Raw genomic sequence first — 19,029 nt, 5'->3', positions numbered from 1 at the left:
CGGAGATCTCAGGTGGTAAGGATGAAACTGGAAAAAGATCAGACTCTTAAACTTGTGGCTGTAAGTGTCTCTCCTTATTCCAGCAACTTCTATAGTTGTGTGCGCAGATTTGCTTACCATTATTGCTTATTAAGCTACTTTATATATTTTACTATTAATTTATTTAAATATTTAATATTATATTGAAATGATAATCTTTTCTGATAGATAGTGGTTATATATGAACACTTATCTCTGCAATCAAACAGTGTTATCTAAATTGTTTGTTAAATGATGAATGGACAAAATAAGTCCCAAGGCGTTTTCATATTTGATGACAAGGTGCGCAACTATCTTTCTCCAATATTTTTATCCATGATCCATATTTATTTCTTCTATCTTTATTTAGTTTTGACAATTATTGTTTGTAGGGGTCCGGCTACAGAAGTAAGCTTCAGCTTAGGAACTAAGGAAACCAAAGTTGTGTTTTGTAATTATACTATGTTTTTGGAATTATGTTCATTGGCGTAAGTTGCCGTTAGTCGGTAAGATTGTACTTGCTTTTTAACCTTTTCCTTAGTGATTTTCAAAATTGGTAAAGACCTATTTAAGTTTTTCCTGCGTTCTTTGCCAATTCCTCTTCCAAGTGTTTTGCAAGTTGTGACTTATTTCTTCGTTTCAGAATTATACCTAGATTACTGGTATTTTTATAGCTTAATGGACCCTTTTATAAAAAAGGATTGATCTTTTTAGGAAAACATGTAAAGTAGATTCAATTTGATCTAAGAGTGGTATGTAATTTATTAATCTTCAAAATGAATTGTTTCTCTAATTATTATTTTTCATTTCAATATTTTGGTGTAGCTTTATCAAATTACATATAAAAACTCATTTGTATACTTCCATATGTATTCAACATACATACAATGTACAATAGAACATCTATAAATTGAACATTATTTTCTATAAATTAATAATGTTGGGACTTTGAAATTATGTTAATTTATAGAGATATTAATTTACAAAAAGTTTCTTTTTCGATTCTTTTCGACTTTTTTCTATTTTTATTTATACCATATATACATAAATAAAAAATTTAGAAAATTGACTTTCAAATTGTTTTATTATATTACTTGGTTTATATTTTTATGTTTTATATAACTTATATGTGGTTTTTCGATATAATTTTACTAAATATTATCAAAATATATTGAAATGTTATGAAAAAATAGAAGTATTTTTATTGTGAATATAAAATCAATAATATAATATTTGGTTTGTACTTATATGAAATGTATATATAGATATATTATTAATTTATGATTTTAATGAGACCATATATTTACATAGGATTTTCTAAGAACATATTATCTTCTTATTTTATTGATTTGTGTCATATTTTGAACCGGCCGAACTTGGGACCGGAATTTTTTATTAATTTATAGAGGGTCTACTTTAGTATCAAATAATATCATAAATATTGATGAACTTCAAATCTATAAAGTTTTACCTAATATATATTATTATGAAAGCATTCATTCCTTCTTTTAAATATAATATATTTTTAAAATATAAGTCTAAAAATGAAAATTTCTCTAAATTAATAGCTCTATAAATTAATAAATTATCATAGTTCCAATATTATTAAGAGTTTTATTGTACTATTAAATTTCCGAAGTTAAATTATATACTATAATGCAAATTATGTTCAAGCGACTACGAAATAAAATGTAATACAAGTACAAACTTTAAGATAAATTCCGGAGTAAGTTGATTGTATATTTGTGATGATTAAATTCAGTCACAAATAGTTTACAAGTTATTTTTTTAAAACAAATTATTAAGTGAAACTCAAAAGTATCCACTAACAATTATATAATTTTGTATTTAATTAATATTTAATTTTAAGATTTATTAAATCACAAAATTCAACACTATTTTTCTCTTCAAAACAAAATAGTGAAGAAAAAGAATTCAGTTTACTATAATACCAAAATATTTTCCAAATAAATTCATTCACAAATAGTTTACAAGTTATTTAAAAAAACTAAATTATTAAGTGAAACACATAAGTATACAGTAAAAATTATATAATTTTAAATTTTTTTAATATTTAGTTTTAAGATCTGTTAAATAAAAAAATTCAACACTATTTTTCTCTTCAAAAAAATGGCGAAGAAAAAAAAATTCAATTTACTATAATACCAAAACGTTTTCCAATCCAGTAATATAATTTAAAATATTTAGTCAAAAGAATATAATTTAAAATGCAGAATGGTGGTAAAAAAAGGGTAGTTCCAAATAATAAAAAAACGGATGCAGTACAAAAAAATAAACAAGAAAGATATACACTCTATTTTCTGTAACTCTATGAAAATTTAAATTATTTGCCCACATAAACCGTCTGAGAACAATATAAAATCACACAAATAGATCGATAAATTAGGAATGGTCTTAATCTACTTAGATAAAAAATGTATTACTATTATCAGTTTAGTCATTCAAAAAATAGTAATAAACATAAAACCAAACAATAATATGGACAAATGGTTAAAGTTAAATTTCTTATTTTTAAAAGCATATAAACAAGAAGAAATTTTTGAAAATGAATAGAATTTATGAATTTACAGATATTGTAGTACATATCAGTGGTAATAAATATAGGCTAACTCCACATCATATATCTTTAAGAACATTTCCAATATAAAACTTCATTTTTGTTCCTAAATAAAGTAATTTTATAATGGAATTGAATTTACTCTCTAACCATGCTCTAAAAATGGAGTGAAAATAAAGTAATAGACAAAAAAAATAAAATAATTACTCTATTTATCGAGTTATCCATGTTTCCTCTATTATAAAATAAAAATAGAATAAGGTTATAGCATTTCTTACTCCAAATTTTATTTTGAAATAAATTATGTAGTAGAGTTGAAAATGTCCTAAGGTCAACTAAAAACAACAATATACTTAGCAAACAGTACAAACAAATGTTATAAGGCAATACACTGTATAAGGACACACATCTCCAAATTCATATGCAAAAAAACAGAAGTTGTTAAGGTTGTTTATGAATAAGTAAGGGATGTTACATACACTTTAATACCTAGAAAGAACAACTCTCTTATTTTAATAGACTTCATCAAGGTATTTTAGAAAAGTAGGTATTTCTTCAGTTATAAATATGGTTTACAATAATGTAACCAACTGTTTTTACATACATTGTGTCAGTTAAAATTTTGTATTGAAAATTTAATTTCATTTTGTTTAACCATTTGTTTAACCAGAATAATAATAATAATAATAATAATAATATTTTTTAAACAATGGGCAGCGTAGACCAGTTTTTGATAGTACTTAAAAAACCATATGATACAAAAGAGTAGAGAAACATAACAATGAGTCATAAGAAGAAATGCAGATATTTGTAACGACTCACCAAACTGCTCTAAAAAAAACCATTGGATCAGTTTCAAACATAGGTATTCATTATATCCCTGCAGTAAGTTTTTTTTTTCGTTTTAGAGCATTTTCAACTTCAATTTATATTTTTATTCTAAAATAAAATTAAGAGTAAAATGATATAATTTTACTCTATTTTTTGCTTATATAATAGTGTAAAAGTAAGTTCATTAAAAAAAAAGATATTGATTCAAGATTTAAAGATTTAGGTGAGTGAATTTGATTAGTTATCAAAAACTATTATCATTCAAATATTTATCAAACATATAGTAAAAATATTTTTGAAATAGAATACATTTATAAAAAAATATTTATATATTTGTCTGAAATGAAGCTAAAGTCATAGGTGTATAATTATGCAGTAAAATACACAATAGTTAGAAATAAAGTGGAATTCATCAACCTAAAGAATCACAACCAAACATCGCTAATTACTGTCAATTACTTTTTTTTGCATATTTTATGAATATTTTAGTGAAAAATAATCCAAATCATTTTTAAATATAAAATATAATAAGACATAATCCGCGCGTAGCGCGGAAAAAAGATCTAGTCGTACGTAATATCGTATCCCCGGAGATTTAATTAGCCTACCTAACTAATTAACTAAATAAGTCTAACAGCATTAAATTGATTCACTACGTACTTAGGACTCAACTTGATTCACTAAAGATTATTCTGATTATTGCATACTGATTAAACTATTTGTACTCTCGTTGATGACTAATCCGTTTCTTTTCAAGTCAAAATGATCGTCTTCGTTTCTTATAGTTTTTATTTGATCTTTGACTTTAGCCTCCTTACAAATTAAGTACATTTCACATTTTGGATAACAATTGTTTGGTAATATTCATCTTTTTGCGGATGATAACTTCACTTTTTCCTCTTCAGGCTGCTGTCTAAAATTTCCTCTTTGACTTTTGAGAATCTAATTCATTTTTCTATGTACAATTGAAACCTCCAAGAATATTTTTTATTAGGTTTTTACATGACTCTTGGAACGTTTGATCTGTATTTCTCAATTCACTTTTTCCGAATGACAATATAATGAAATTTGATGGAAAACATATTGTTGAAAATTATAACCAAGTTATACTAATTTGCTATGCATGCATGTGGTAGAGTCTCACGTTAGACTTCTTCTATTCAAAAGAAAGAAAAACAAACACAAAAGACAAATAGTGATTCCACCAATTCATACATTAATCAACATTCTAAAATAGGAATTGTCTTTCTCTCTCTATTATATTGGCTATATATATACATAATACTTCATACTTTTAAAGCAACCTTAAGTCTTTGAATTATATAGAATTCATCTCTCTCTCTCTCTCTTTCTATTTCTCTGAATTTATACCCAAAGATTTTCATGGCCGTTCGTCTAGTAACCATCGGGATCTTCATTGTCTTTGTCATCATCGTCGTGGCCTTGCCGTCACCGGTTTCTTCAAGAAAGCTATTGGAGATGAAAAAACAAGAGAACTTGACGGTAAGAGAAGAAGAGAAGAGTCATGTACCTCACGTGACCAACACCACTACGCTAGCAGCTTTGCCAAAGGGCAAAATCCCAAACTCGACGCCGAGCAAAAAGGGTCACGCCGCCATCTCAGCCGTGAAGACCCGATCTCGACATCTTTCCACCGTTGACCGGTTTCTGCAATCCGTTCCAAGTCCGGGCGTTGGCCATTGATAGTCTTCGTTAGATTAGATTCCTTTTCCAATTTTAAAAAGTTTAGTACATTATTTTTCTGACTATATTATGATACGAAATTTCCACGAGGTAGACCATTGTTTAGGGACTTTATACATTCTTTTTTATTTTATTTTTTTAAATTACGTTTTTCGCGTTGCCAAAAATTTTCCATGAGTAAATAATCAAAAGTTTATTGGTTCAATATGGCACGGTTTTAAATTTATATCCCATCTTGTAATAATAACATTGTTTTACTTTTCTTCATGTTGTAACAAGTTTTGGGGGTCTAATGTTGTAACAAGTTGTCTCTATTGGCCGAGATTAGTAAATCTTATTCAGTCGACGTACTTGATGAGTTTGAACATTTACATACACCCATGGTCTTGAAATTAGTGGATGAGGGGGTTTACAATAATACATAGAGAGATAATAGAAGTACTATAAACAATATCAATATAGTAATAATGTTTATATTGTACTATTAACGGATTTTAATAAACTAGTGGAAAGTCTTTGTATTTAATATTGAAGTCCATATTGGAGATTCTAATTGAAACTTTAATTGGATATTGATTCTATAGTGAGAAGTTGAGAGCCAAATGAAAAGAAAAATACTTGATTGAAACCTCTTTTTATCCATGGTTTATATTTATGACATTTCAATCATAGTAGTAGTACCCAAATGAAAGGTGTTGTACGTGTGGAGGTATATAATGTTCACCGCACGATTGTGACAACTGACAATCGATTGTCGGGATGGGCCGGCGGCCCGCAGTAATAGAATGAGTCGGCCCGCATTGCGTTCTCAGTTAAGACTTACCTATATAACATTTTCCTTATCCCTCGTGAACTCATTTGACGTGTCTACTGCTTGCCTTTCGCTACCCCCTCACTTTTAGTTTCTTTTAGTGAACTTATAGTTTCTCGTAAATGAGGACGATTATGTTTCCTTTTTCCATTTCAGTAATCAGTAGTATCATACTATCAATCTATCATGGCCTTGACGTGGAATAACTATCCTGATAAGATATGAGTTTGGTGAGTAGGTCTCAAATAAATATAGCACGACTTAGATTTACATTCTCTTTGCTTTATTAATCTCTTGTCGAAAGGATACTCAATTTTCTTTGAAAGTCTCTTAAGCTTCTTCAGAATTGTTGTATCTTTTTTTCTTAATATATATGTTACCTTTCCTATATGATGTCTCGATCTTTGTCTTAGCCTACATAAATTTATTCATTTTCAATAAACTCAACATGTAAGCTCTCAATTACACGAATTATTACAAGTCATTAGAAACACATACACATTCAATGAATGCCATTTCTCGTTATTTTTTTTGTTCTACTTTATAGTAATCTTAGAGCTCATAATTACAAACTAGTATAAAATCAAAAACATAAAATTTATAGAATCATACGCAAGAGTCTTAGATACAACTTGTCATTATAAAGTATAAACAATGTAAAAAAAAAAACAATGCAATTTTGAGACATGCCCTTGACGCAGAGTTTACAAGTTGGTTAGAAACTTAGAACCATAAGATCGAAGCTCTTTCTCACCCAGCTCGGTTTTCTACACACATGAGTCATGAGGTGATTTCTCTTAAGACCATCTTTAACCCTATTACCCCAAATGAGTTTCTTAATGCTTTTTTAATTAATTGATTGTACCTTTTTGTACTTAAGAACTTTAGATAAGAAACTTTCAAAAATGTAGACTCCAATGGTAGTTTCTTAAATAGGGGTTCTTAATAATTTTTTTTTTAAGATAAAATTTATTTATTAAATAAAACATAATAAAATAGAACATTTTAAACATACATTTTAAAAAAAATTTTAAAAGCAAGGATTACTAAAATAAACGAGAATAATTTGAAAGAAACATTCTGAACTCAGTTGTTGTCTTCGTCACGTCCAAATTTACTCCATAAATGTTCAACCAAATCAGCTTTGAGTTGTTGATGCATTTGTCGATCACGAATTCTTGTTCGAACACCCATCATATTGGCGATATTTGTAGGCATATCCGTAGAATAATCGAGATCGACATGTGAACTTCCAGACTCTTCTCCTAGTTGAAACTCTGAAACATTAGATAGAGTATATCCATCTCGTTCATCTTCAACGATCATATTATGGAGAATGATACATGCTCTCATAATATTCCCAATTTTGGCTTTATCCCAGAAAAGCGCAGGGTTTTTAACAATGGCAAATCGAGCTTGCAAGACTCCAAAAGCACGCTCGACATCTTTTCGGACAGCTTCTTGATGTTGAGCAAATAAAACCGCTTTCGGCCCTTGTGGCATTGAAATAGATTGGATAAAAGTTGCCCATTTTGGATAAATACCGTCGGTGAGATAGTAAGCCAAATGATACGCTCTTCCATTGACAGAGAAAGTGACTTCTGGAGCTTGACCTTTTATTATATCATCAAAAACAGGTGAGCGTTCAAGAACATTGATATCATTTAAGGTACCTGGAGGTCCAAAAAATGCATGCCATATCCATAGATCATACGAAGCAACCGCCTCTAAAACAATTGTGGGTTTTCCTGAACCCCGTGTATATTGCCCTTTCCAAGCGGTGGGACAATTCTTCCACTCCCAATGCATACAATCGATGCTTCCTATCATCCCGGGAAATCCACGGAACTCACCAACTTGAAGTAGACGTTGAAGATCAGCGGGTGTTGGTCTTCTTAGGTACTCAACGCCGAATAAAGAAATTATTCCTTCCACAAAATGTTCCACACATGACCGAGTAGTAGTTTCACCGAGACGGAGGTATTCGTCAACAGCATCAGCCGCACTACCATATGCCAAGACACGAATGGCTGCTGTACACTTTTGAAGTGGAGAAAGACTAGACCTTCCGAGAGCATCTTTCTTTTGTCGAAAGAATTCAACTTCATTGGAGAGTCGATCAACAATACGAATGAACAATGGTTTGTTCATTCTAAATCACCGACGGAATAGATTTTGAGGATATGTTGGTGTTTCGCTGAAATAATCATTCCATAAACGCACATTGCCTTCTTCACGATTTCTTTCAATGTGGACTCGTTTTTTCCTTTTCTTCCTTGTATCTTCTTGATCATCATGATTTATGCACAAATCCTCGAACGTTTGATCAAAATATTGATTGCAATACTGATTATAATATTGATCAAAATCATCTACCCCCTCAAAAGTATTATGAGAAGATGAAGCCATAGAATTTTATTTGGTGAAAAAAGAGAAGACTTTGTAACTTGAAAGAGAAGAGAAAAAAACTTTATTTTTGTTGAGAAGAGAATTTTATTTTGTGATAAAAGAGAATGGCTTTGTTATCAAGGGGAAGACAATAAAACTTTGTAGTGGAAGAGAAAAATTTGTAACTTGTGTTTTGCAAGAGACAACCTACACTCGTGAGAAAGAGAGAAGAGTGACAATGATTTATGAAAACTTTAGATGATGAGAGTAGAGTGAAAACAATGAAATGCATTACAATGCTTTATATAGAGCAAGAGAGAAGAGTGACACAACCAATACTCGTGACACATACAACTTGTTAACCAGACACTCGTGACACTTACATACAAAACTCCTCACTTCAACATACAAAACTCGTGACAGAAACATACAAAAGGCATGACACGGACGTACAAACCTACAGCTTGAATTTTGTCTTGACTTCAACTCGTGACTCTTGACTTCAACTCACATAATACTTGAATTTTGGCTCTGTTGTCTCCAGACTTCTTTCTCTCTGCACACGGGAAGAAAGGCAATAAGATACACATAACACATATAATTAAAACATTTCACTCAAGTTTCACTTAACACATTTCACTCAAGAACAGGAACATAACTCGATTTAAACACATAAACATAAACTGGAAAACATTTTATCATAACAGGAACAGAAGATGACACATACATTACACAAGAACTCGATTTAAACACATACACCTAGTTATCCAGCATCTCTTTAAGAAGCTTAGTCTTTACTGCTTGTTCTATTTCAGAAAGTGTGTCTGTTTTTGAAATGAGGCTGTTAAGCAGAGCCATTTTCGAAACTCTCTCTTGCAGGGCCAAGTCTTTCTCTTTCAGGGCCAAGTCTTTCTCTTGCAGGGCCAAGTCTTTCTCTTTCATAGAGCACATGGTCTGAAACTTTAACGAAGCCTCATGATCTGCGATTGGTTTCTTTGCAGAAGCTGCTTTTGAAGCCTTAACACCAGCTGGCCTTTTGGTGGGTTGCTCGTCTAGATTGATAGTTGCTTGAGAGCTTGCTGTTTCTGCTCCAGAATCGCACTTTCTCTTCTGCGCCTTTCCACCAAGCTTACTACTCGCATGCTCAGACCATTTCTGGTCATAGCGGAGCTCCTCCCAAGCATGGTGGAGATTAAATTTAATCTTGTGATCATTAAAAAATATTTCGTGTGCCAGTTTCACAACATCACTCTCGCTCTGACCACTAGTTTTCTGTCTTGTTGCTGCCGCATATGATCCACAGAACTTGCAAACAAGATCATTCAGCTTCTGCCACCTTTGCTTACACTGAAGAGGTTCTGCGGGATCACCTCCTGCCACCTTCGGACTAGCTGCAAAGTAAGCGGCAATGCGGCCCCAGAAAGTACTTGCTTTTTGCTCATTGCTGACTATAGCATCCTTGCTGGTGTTTAACCAGGCGCTAATGAGCACTAGATCATCAGAGGGAGTCCATTTTCTTCTTTCTTTGCGCACTGAACGTGAGTCTCCACAGAAGCTTGTGTTTGCAGCTTCAGTTGGTTCGGCACTGGTGTTTGCAGGTTCAGTTGGTTGACTACTGAACACTGGGAGTTGTGAAGCGCTTTCATAAGGAAAGGGTTCGGGAAGGTTACAATCTTGTTGACAGTTCAAAAGGTCCACAAAGTTGGACGTGTGACTATATGGATTACTAGAATCCATATTACTATGTCAAACAAGTGAAAAAGAAGAAGTACAAAGAAGGATGTTGGTTGATGAAAAGGAAGAGAAGATGTTTTCCCGGTTTTATAGAGGAAAAGAGAAGAAGATGTTGTTATAGATGAAAAGAGAAGAAGATGTTGTTACGGTTCTTTTCACTGTCTTTACTCTTTGAAAAGAGTAAAGCTGAGTAGACACATATCTAACTTATTTATTACCTAACTCTAACAAGCATTCATAAAGCTAACAACTATGACAAGCATTAAAAATTATAGCATTCATTAAGCTAACTACTATCAAAAACATTCATCACAACAACCATTCACTAACCAGCATTCATCACAACCATTGTTTATACTAACTACTAACCGGCCCTAACAATTAAGAAAATGCCAAGAAAATGATTTTAAGTTTTGAACACTAACCTCAAAGACAATCTGAAGTTGTGTTTGCTTCTCGCAAGCACTGGATGTGTAAACCTGTTCACATCGATTCAACCCTGTCAAAACGAGCAACACAATGAACTTAGGACATGATCCAACTTCAACACACTACGCTAAATACAGAGCCTAAGCTAAAATACAGAGCCAAATGTTGATCCTTACGCTAGCTAAATAATCTTTAAAACACTAATTAAGATGAATGAAGTGAGCAAGTTAATTACTTGGGAAGTGATCTCAGTGAGGACCGAGACACTCGTCGGAGGAGACGCCGTGAGGACCAAAGCCGACGTCGTCCATGGTGGCTTTGCATCGTCGGAGGAGACGCCGTGAGGACCGAAGCAAACGTCGTCCGTGGTGGCTTTGCATCGTCCGAGGAGGCGCCTTCAGGACAGAGAGAGAGAGAGAGAGAGAGAGAGAGAGAGAGAGAGAGAGAGAGAGAGAGAGAGACGTCGTCTTTTGTGGGATTGGAACCTTCTTGTGACGGAGCGAGAGGAACGTTGTCCTTCGTGGTGGGTTTGGATCGGTCGTGGGTTTCGAGACTCCGTCTGTCACGGAGAAGACGGAGGAGACGCCGTGAGGAGCAAGAGAACCGTCGTCCTTCGTGGTGGGTTTCGATCTGCCCTCTGTCACGGAGAAGACGAGAAGACGATAACGAAGCCAGACGGAGTATCGGTGGTGGAGGATCGGTGATGGGTTTGAATCACTCGTCGGTTTCGTCTGTCGAGTTGTTGATGACGGAGAACACGAAGTGAGAGGAGAAGAAAGAAATAAAGGAAAATTGAATTAAAAAAAATACTTTCCCTATCCTGCTTACACGTGTCTATAAAACCCCCACTAAAATCGGTAACCGAACACACTAATTAAGGATCGATAACTTGAGTTTTATTTTCTTTTCATTTAATTTAAATCACCTATTAACCTTAAAACCCCACTAAGATTCTGCGTTAAAGATGGTCTAAGATCAAATAGCCAGCTAGTTAGAATTAACGACAATTAACTAAAATGTATTAGGTGAACCTTATATCACCAATTCACGCCAAAAGAATTTGTATGAGTGGGACAAAATTTCTATAAAATTTGATTCTATCGCTTATTCATTCTGACTTAACAAAAATCAGAATATTCGTATTACGACAAAGATGGATATTCGATATACATATATATATTATATATATAATTTAATATATATATATGCGTTTTATAATATTTTATCCACTAAATTGATTAGTTAGTTATTACTTTTTTTTTAATAATGTGTAGTTTAAATTTTTTTGTAATGGAATATTCTTATTTTTTATTAAATTTTAATTTTATTTTTACGGATCAAATCATATATTTGATAAAAATATTGATTTTTGGATCTTCGGTATTCTTTCGATTGAATCAAAAAATAATCATTTATACGGAATAGAATGGATCACAAATATCCGAAGTTTGAATATTTCAAATATCCTTAAAATTTTGAATACATAGTTTTTGGATATCCTTAAAATTTCGAATATATGACTCCATGTCCATCCCATATATAATATAAATTAAATAAAACGAATTAACTAAACAACGACAGTTTTAATTGCTGACTAGTCCAACAAGTTATATTTTAGGTCGGTCGTGTGTGGACTCTTATTAGCCAATTTATTTCAGTAGGTTGATTGTCTTAACTCACACACATCTGTCTTACCCCCTTAGACCATCTCCAATGAAATACTATAATTTTCTCTATATTTTGCACTAAAATAGAGTAATTCTATTATAGAGTTGAATTTGCTCCAATGGTTTACTCTATAATAGAGTTACTCTATAATAGAGTGAAATATAGAGTAATCTTGTTTTTTTACTCCAAATATAGAGTGAAAAAACAACATTACTCTATATTTCACTCTATTATAGAGTAACTCTATTATAGAGTGAATCATTGGAGCAAATCCAATTCTATAATAGAGTTACTCTATTTTAGTGCAAAATATAGAGGAAATTATAGTGTTCCTTTGAAGATGCGCTTAGAGCATCTCCAACCCCACACTATTTTTCACTCTAAAATAGAGTTTAGAGTAAAAAATGCTCCAATGGTACTCTATTTCTCACTCTATAATAGAATGAAAAACAGGTTTACTCCAAATATAGAGTAATTTGTTTTTTTTTTGTTCATCACTCTATTTTCTACTCTAAAATAGAGTACCATTGGAGCAAACTCAAACTCTATTATAGAGTTACTCTATTTTAGAGTAAAAAATAGAGTAAACCATTGGAGATGGTCTTAGACCATCTCCAATGCTACACTATAATTTTCTCTATATTTTACTAAAAAATAGAGTAACTCTATTATAGAGTTGGATTTGCTCCAATGGTTCACTCTATAATAGAGCTACTCTATAATAGAGTGAAATATAGAGTATTCTTGTTTTTTCACTCTATATTTGGAGTAAAAAAATAAGATTACTCTATATTTCACTCTATTATAGAGTAACTACTCTATTATAGAGTGAACCATTGGAGCAAATTCAACTCTATAATAGAGTTACTCTATTTTAATGTAAATTATAGAGGAAAAAATAGAGTCCCCTTGGAGATGCTCTTAGACCATCTCCAATGGTACACTATAATTTTCTCTATATTTCACTCTAAAATAGAATAATTCTATTATAGAGTTGAATTTGCTCCAATGGTTCACTCTATAATAGAGTTACTCTATAATAGAGTAAAATATAGAGTATTCTTGTTTTTTCACTCTATATTTGGAGTAAAAAAATAAGATTACTCAATATTTCACTCTACTATAGAGTAACTCTATTATAGAGTGAACCATTGGAGCAAATTCAACTCTATAATAGAGTTACTCTATTTTAGTGTAAATTATAGAGGAAAAAATAGAGTCTCCTTGGAGATGCTCTTAGAGCATATCCAACCTCCACTCTATTTTTTACTCTAAAATAGAGTTTAGAGTGAAAATACTCCAATGGTACACTATTTCTCACTTTATAATAGAGTGAAAAATAGGTTTACTCCAAATATAGAGTAATTTTTTTTGTTGTTCATCACTCTATTTTCTGCTCTAAAATAGAGTATCATTGGAGCAAATTCAAACTCTATTTTAGAGTAGAAAATAGAGTAAACCATTGGAGATGGTCTTACTCAAATGCAATCTTTAGTTTTCACTCTTTCTCCTCCTACCTATTCATCATCCGCACGTTTTCTAATATCTTTAGTTCACACATACCATTCAATGCATACTTTATATTGATTAGTATAATGTTTTGACCATTTCTGACCCAAATGTTTGACTATGAGTATGATTGGTAGTGGCTGTCCACAACTTCATTTATTTCTACGCTACTTAATTCACAACAATCAGGTTTTAATTAAAAAAATTTAAAATCACATCTTTTAATATAACCTACAGATGTACAAATGCTCTGTAAAGCTAAATATTTACATTAACTTTTGAGAATTTTCCATAAAATTCTACACTAATAAAATCTAAAGCCACAACAAAAATTCTACAAAAAAATTTTCTACAGCAAAATTTTGGATGCTACAGTCAAAAAGTTACTAATCGGTCCGATTAGACTCATTACTATTCGGACCCTATAAACCGATTCTAATCTTACTTTCCAAGTTACTCCATTTTATTGTCATCATATCTTTTACTAAATATAAATAAAACTAAAAAAAAAACAAATTTAAACAAGTTAGTTTTACCTGCCAAAGATATTTACATGCATGGTCCGACCAACTCAAGAGTCAAGACATAGAATACTGAATACTATACCACTTCCATGGCATTCTACTGTGCTGGGTTTTATAATCTATACTTTAAACAAAATAAAATTCTTTTTTTTTTAGCAACAACAAAATTCTCATTGATCATTTTCTGTAACAGTGTCAGACTGTCAGTGTGTCACTAACTAATTCATTAATGAGATCCCTCCCGCCATTTTCTAACACCGCTCACATTCTCTTACGCCTTCCAAAACAGGTCCCACCATTCCTTTTACACGCGCCACCGCTCTTTTATTTCGCCGGCGTGTCAAAAGACAGCGTGTTTATCATCTTTTCATGAACGGGGGAGATGAAAACCGGCCACCGGAGATAAGTAAATCTGGCTCTGAATCACGTCATGGCCAATTTTAAACCCGGGAACAACCGTGAACCCGACCCGGATATCCGCATTATCGCCGGAGACGAGAGACTCGTCACCAGTTTTCACGCTCTCCATGCAAACTTGAGAGAATCTACATCCTCTTTTGATCTGAAACACCTTGACGTTTTCGCTGAGACAAAACGCCAAGCAGTGCAGAAGCCAGATCCGTTTAGCCATCTCACAGAACGTTACGAAGAAACCCGAATCCGGAAACCCGCCCGAGTTAACCAGCTTCCTCTGGTTCAAGTTCCCGAAGAAGGAACACTCCATCTTCGCGTCTACAACGCTCAAGTACTTATGAAGAACAAACCTCGCAAAGGAGGAACCCGGGTTCCGGGTCAAGTACTGAATCGGGTCAACGGATCTTAGATTAAAATATTCCTCACGGCTCCGTTTCACGTCGACGTTAGGTAACGAGAAGCTGCGAGATTCGAAATTCTCCAGCATTTTCCCGCAGACGAAGGACTCGAACGCGAAGCAGCGGTGACTTGGCCTTGCGAAGACGGTGGATGCGTTTCGGGCTGCGACGGAAGCGGCGGCGTCGAGATCCCACCTCGCCGATTCCATCTCCTTTACTAACGATTTAACGAAGCTACGTACGGATCTCAACGTAAACCCTAGAATCTGAACGAAGTGGCTTAGATTCAAATTCGTAAACAGAGAGACTGATCCAACCTCCGTGAGCTTCTTCTCCAGCGATTTGTTGAACGACGAGTGTTCTTCTAGCTTCGTCTTCAACGAATCGACTCTTGATTGCTTCTCTGTAACTTCTGATTCGAGCTTCTTGATTGTGATATCGTAAGTCCTCATCAAGCTCTGTTGCTCCTGAATCTCAGCGAGCATAATCGCAACTTGCGGAGAAAGATTCAGCTCCTTCCTTAGAAAACTCTGTTTCAGCTCCGATAACGCTCTAAGCTCCTCCACCACCGCCGTATCCGCCGCTTGTATCGCGGCGTTGTCGTACGGATGCTGCGCCATCTGAAGCTCTACGTACGCGGCTTTAATAGAAGTCGTGCTGGCGAAGATCTTCGCAACCACCGCCTCTAAAACCGCTCTCCGTCGCTCTCCACTCCTGCTGCTCGAAGGACTCTTCAGATCGAAGACGGAGTCTCCGTCGTCATCCTCGTCGTAGAAGTTTGGGTTATGGGGCTTCAACATGGAGGAGACCTTCGTCGACGTCGTCCTCAGGCTGCATACCTTCTGGAACGTTCTTGCTAGCTTGCTTTTTCTTCTGACAGATGGATTCTTCTTCAGTGTGTCCATTGAAACAGAGCTTGAAAATTGATCTTGTTGTGTTGTTAGAGGAGATTCAAATGGGTTTTTTGAATTTTGTATTTTCTGACAGTTTAGAGCAACTCCAATGGTGTTACTCATCATTGGAATCCTTAACAATAAAATAATATATTTTTTTTTTAATTTTTTTTGTTTGAATAGTTAAGGACTCTAATCATATTTGTTAGTCCAATGGTGTTATCCATTATAGAATTCTTAGGAATAAAATATAATTAAATTTGTAAAACATTTAATAAATTTGTAAAACATTAAAAATAAGTAAATTTGTAAAACATTTAAAAAATTTTAAAAGTAAAAAAATTGTAAAAAATAGTTTCTGTTACATTGTTGGTTTTACTTAAAAGCAAACATAAAGTTTCAGCGAATGAACTAGCAAGGTTACGTCTCTCGAAACTATATCTCCAAGTTATTACAACCACCATATAAGATAAAAGGGAGGGTTGGTGTCAAATTACTGCTTTCCTTACTTGCGGTTTATCATATATTTGATCCATGTGAGAGAGTACTAGTAGAGAAGCTTGTAAACAAACCTCTTGATATGATCAAGTATCAAAAGCCTTGCCCCTGGTGCTGGTGGAATGTTTACTTCTTGCTCTGATTGTTTCCTTCACCTGAAAGAAGAACAAAAACCCGTGGTAAGTAAAAAGATATGTATACTCTTTTTGTATTGGTTCATGAACAATCAATCAATCACCTTATACATTGTTCCTGACGCAACAGCGTAGCAAACAGCCCAGGAGAGTGCGTGTGCAGGCCTTACTTTCAAGCCTTTGCTCACAAAAGCGTACGCCAACCCACCACCTGAGGCTGAGACCATGCTGCAAAGTTTGTCAAAACCCAATCAGAAACAACGTCTGTAACAGGTTTTCATCAAATCAATATCACCCAAAGAACAAATCTTGAAGATTCTCAGACAAGGAAATATAAACAGGGATCAAAAAGTTGAGTGAAAAAAGAATGAAACTTTACGCAGCCGTAAGATCATCTTTGCTTCTGATTCCTTTCATTATGTGTTCAATTCCCAGACGACGAAACAACAAAGAATCGAATCGGAAATAAGAAAATAGCAAACCCAGACGAAAATCCTAATTCGATTAAAATCCCCAATTCGATTTGAAACCCTCATTCTAGTAAAATCCCACAATCGAACCGTAAAAATTGATGAAATCAACATGCATCAACTCCAAATGCAAAGATAATGAACTAAAACGCTCTGATTTATCTTCAACACCGAAGATCGCCGAATCACCTTTTGTTTCGTCGGAGGAATTTTTTTTATGTAATTGTCGCGACTTCTTTTTTTTTTCTCCTTACAAAACACGACCCTGACCCTCACCAATCGGACTTTGCCAACTCATCAAGGACCAAATCCTTAATCTCCTTAGTTAAGGACTCTTTCTTAACTTATGATTTTTTTATATTAATATTTTAATCAATCCCGCATAAGAATTAATGCTAAGGATCTACTTAAACCCCGCGTTGCGGGTGGTCTTAGGAGAGTACAAGTTGGCTGAGTCTGATACAGCAAAAAGAAGAAAAAAGAGTGACCTAATTATTATTTTTAAAAGAGCAAATATAAATATAATATATTCTCTTTTGCTTTTGTATATTTTATAGTATAATTTTCTACTACGTTGTCAAAAAAAAGAATTATACTACATATATTGTTTTATATGTTGTATATCAGTATAGAGAAAGTCAGAAAGCGTATGTATAATACAATAAGTTAATCATTTGATTTGTATGCGTGCATTGATGTGTAACAGACTAACAGTACGAGTAAGCGTCATTTACAAGGATATTGAAGGTCGGGTCATTTTGGTCGGAGAAGGCAGTGATTAATTAATTATAAGCACTCATATGTAATTATGTCTTGACATATTTACTATTGCCACTGCGTAGCATAATTTGTTTTTATCCTATGTTCATGTTTAAATGAGACATAAGAGTACTTTTTTTCTTTTTGAACCAATACATAAGATTCTAATATGTTTCAGATAAATATATAGTAAAAAGGAACAAATGTGAGAAAATTGGTGTCTTGATAAAGAGCTTATATATCAAAATATAAAATAAATAACTAATGGTTCTAACTAGTTTTATCGTAAAATGCGAGTTTCCAAATTGTTTCTCAGTTTGTTTGTGAGATGTATAGTATAAGCATTCGTCCAACCAAAAAAGATGTATAATATCAGCTTTTAATTAGTTTATAACTAGTAAAACTCATCCTTTTATTTTAAGCACGTTTCAAAATCTAAGCATGCATGAATTTTTATTGTACATACTCTAAACTAGTATTGAGTACCATAGATATATACAATTCAAATATTCAACACACGCACATGTACGTGTGCCTTATGGTCACTTATCATATAATATGAGCATATCCTAAGTTTTAAGAAACAATGGACGTCGCCTAATACGGTAGGATGATTACAAAGTTTCAAAGACAAAATGGAGTGGAGTGGATTCGATTTGAATTATTCACACAAAATTCCTAAATATAGCTTTAGAGTAAATGTAAGTGTATTATACACTGTGTATATGTATTATGTATAACGCAATCTAGGAATGACCCTAACACTTGTATTTTCTACAATATAAAAATAAAAGTGAAAATAGTGATAAAGCAATTTTGAATATCGTAATTCAAGCTAGCCATAAGGATAAATTAGTGGGTGGGTCCAACAAATGTTAAAATTTCGTGAAGCCGGGTAATCTAAGTTATCATGATATGTGTCTTGTATGTTTGATAAACTGAAATATTGTTCACAATGCCATTACAAATTACAAGAAAAGTTTAAGGTTTCCCCTCCACGAAGTACAATGCCATTGTTAATTTTTTTTTTAAAAAAATTTTCTCGTTCCAGTCACCTGCGGATTTAAAGTGTCCTTTTCTTTTACTCTTTCTGTTTCATATTAAGTGTCATTTTAAAAAAACTTTTTTGGTACAAAATAAGTGTCGTTTTCGGTTTTCAATGCAAAATTTATTAACTTTATTATGTTTTTTTTTTCTATTGGTTGAAATATGGTTAGGTGTATAGATAATTGTGTTTTTATATAGAAAACATGCAAAATTATTTTTTCA

The 19,029-nt window shown here is 33.0% G+C and overlaps 3 protein-coding genes, 1 long non-coding RNA gene and 1 pseudogene across 4 annotated transcripts; 2 read left to right on the top strand and 3 right to left on the bottom strand.

Moving 5' to 3' along the window:
- The first annotated feature begins 148 nt into the window (after window positions 1-148).
- On the top strand, window positions 149-593 carry LOC125577929. Its single transcript, XR_007316303.1, has 2 exons — window positions 149-321; window positions 411-593. It is a non-coding gene; the product is annotated as an uncharacterized LOC125577929 (long non-coding RNA).
- Window positions 594-4,067: 3,474 nt separating this feature from the next.
- BNAA09G26990D (precursor of CEP14) lies at window positions 4,068-5,277 on the top strand. The gene has a single exon (XM_013804219.3). The coding sequence runs from the start codon at window positions 4,811-4,813 to the stop codon at window positions 5,129-5,131; it is 321 nt and encodes a 106-aa protein (XP_013659673.1). The 5' UTR covers window positions 4,068-4,810; the 3' UTR covers window positions 5,132-5,277.
- A 1,477-nt stretch (window positions 5,278-6,754) lies between these two features.
- Window positions 6,755-11,822, bottom strand: LOC125577928 (annotated as a pseudogene).
- On the bottom strand, window positions 9,090-10,067 carry LOC106363258 (glutathione S-transferase T3-like). The gene has a single exon (XM_013803033.1). It carries the CDS (start codon window positions 10,065-10,067, stop codon window positions 9,090-9,092), a length of 978 nt encoding a protein of 325 aa, XP_013658487.1.
- Window positions 11,823-14,186: 2,364 nt separating the features above from the next.
- Window positions 14,187-17,482, bottom strand: LOC106364694 (protein GRAVITROPIC IN THE LIGHT 1). Its single transcript, XM_013804217.3, has 2 exons — window positions 16,636-17,482; window positions 14,187-16,552 (listed from the first exon to the last, which is right to left on the bottom strand). The coding sequence occupies exon 2, from the start codon at window positions 16,023-16,025 to the stop codon at window positions 14,562-14,564; it is 1,464 nt and encodes a 487-aa protein (XP_013659671.2). The 5' UTR covers window positions 16,026-16,552; window positions 16,636-17,482; the 3' UTR covers window positions 14,187-14,561.
- Window positions 17,483-19,029: the final 1,547 nt, after the last annotated feature.

Source organism: Brassica napus, chromosome A9 (assembly GCF_020379485.1).
Source record: "Brassica napus cultivar Da-Ae chromosome A9, Da-Ae, whole genome shotgun sequence".
NCBI lineage: Eukaryota > Viridiplantae > Streptophyta > Magnoliopsida > Brassicales > Brassicaceae > Brassica > Brassica napus.
This window is presented reverse-complemented; position numbering and strand designations above follow the sequence as displayed.

Excerpts from the sequence above, each read along its gene's own strand:
- BNAA09G26990D (XM_013804219.3), top strand. The coding sequence starts at position 4,811 with ATGGCCGTTCGTCTAGTAACCATCGGGATCTTCATTGTCTTTGTCATC.
- LOC106364694 (XM_013804217.3), bottom strand. The coding sequence starts at position 16,025 with ATGATGAGTAACACCATTGGAGTTGCTCTAAACTGTCAGAAAATACAA.
- LOC106363258 (XM_013803033.1), bottom strand. The coding sequence starts at position 10,067 with ATGGATTCTAGTAATCCATATAGTCACACGTCCAACTTTGTGGACCTT.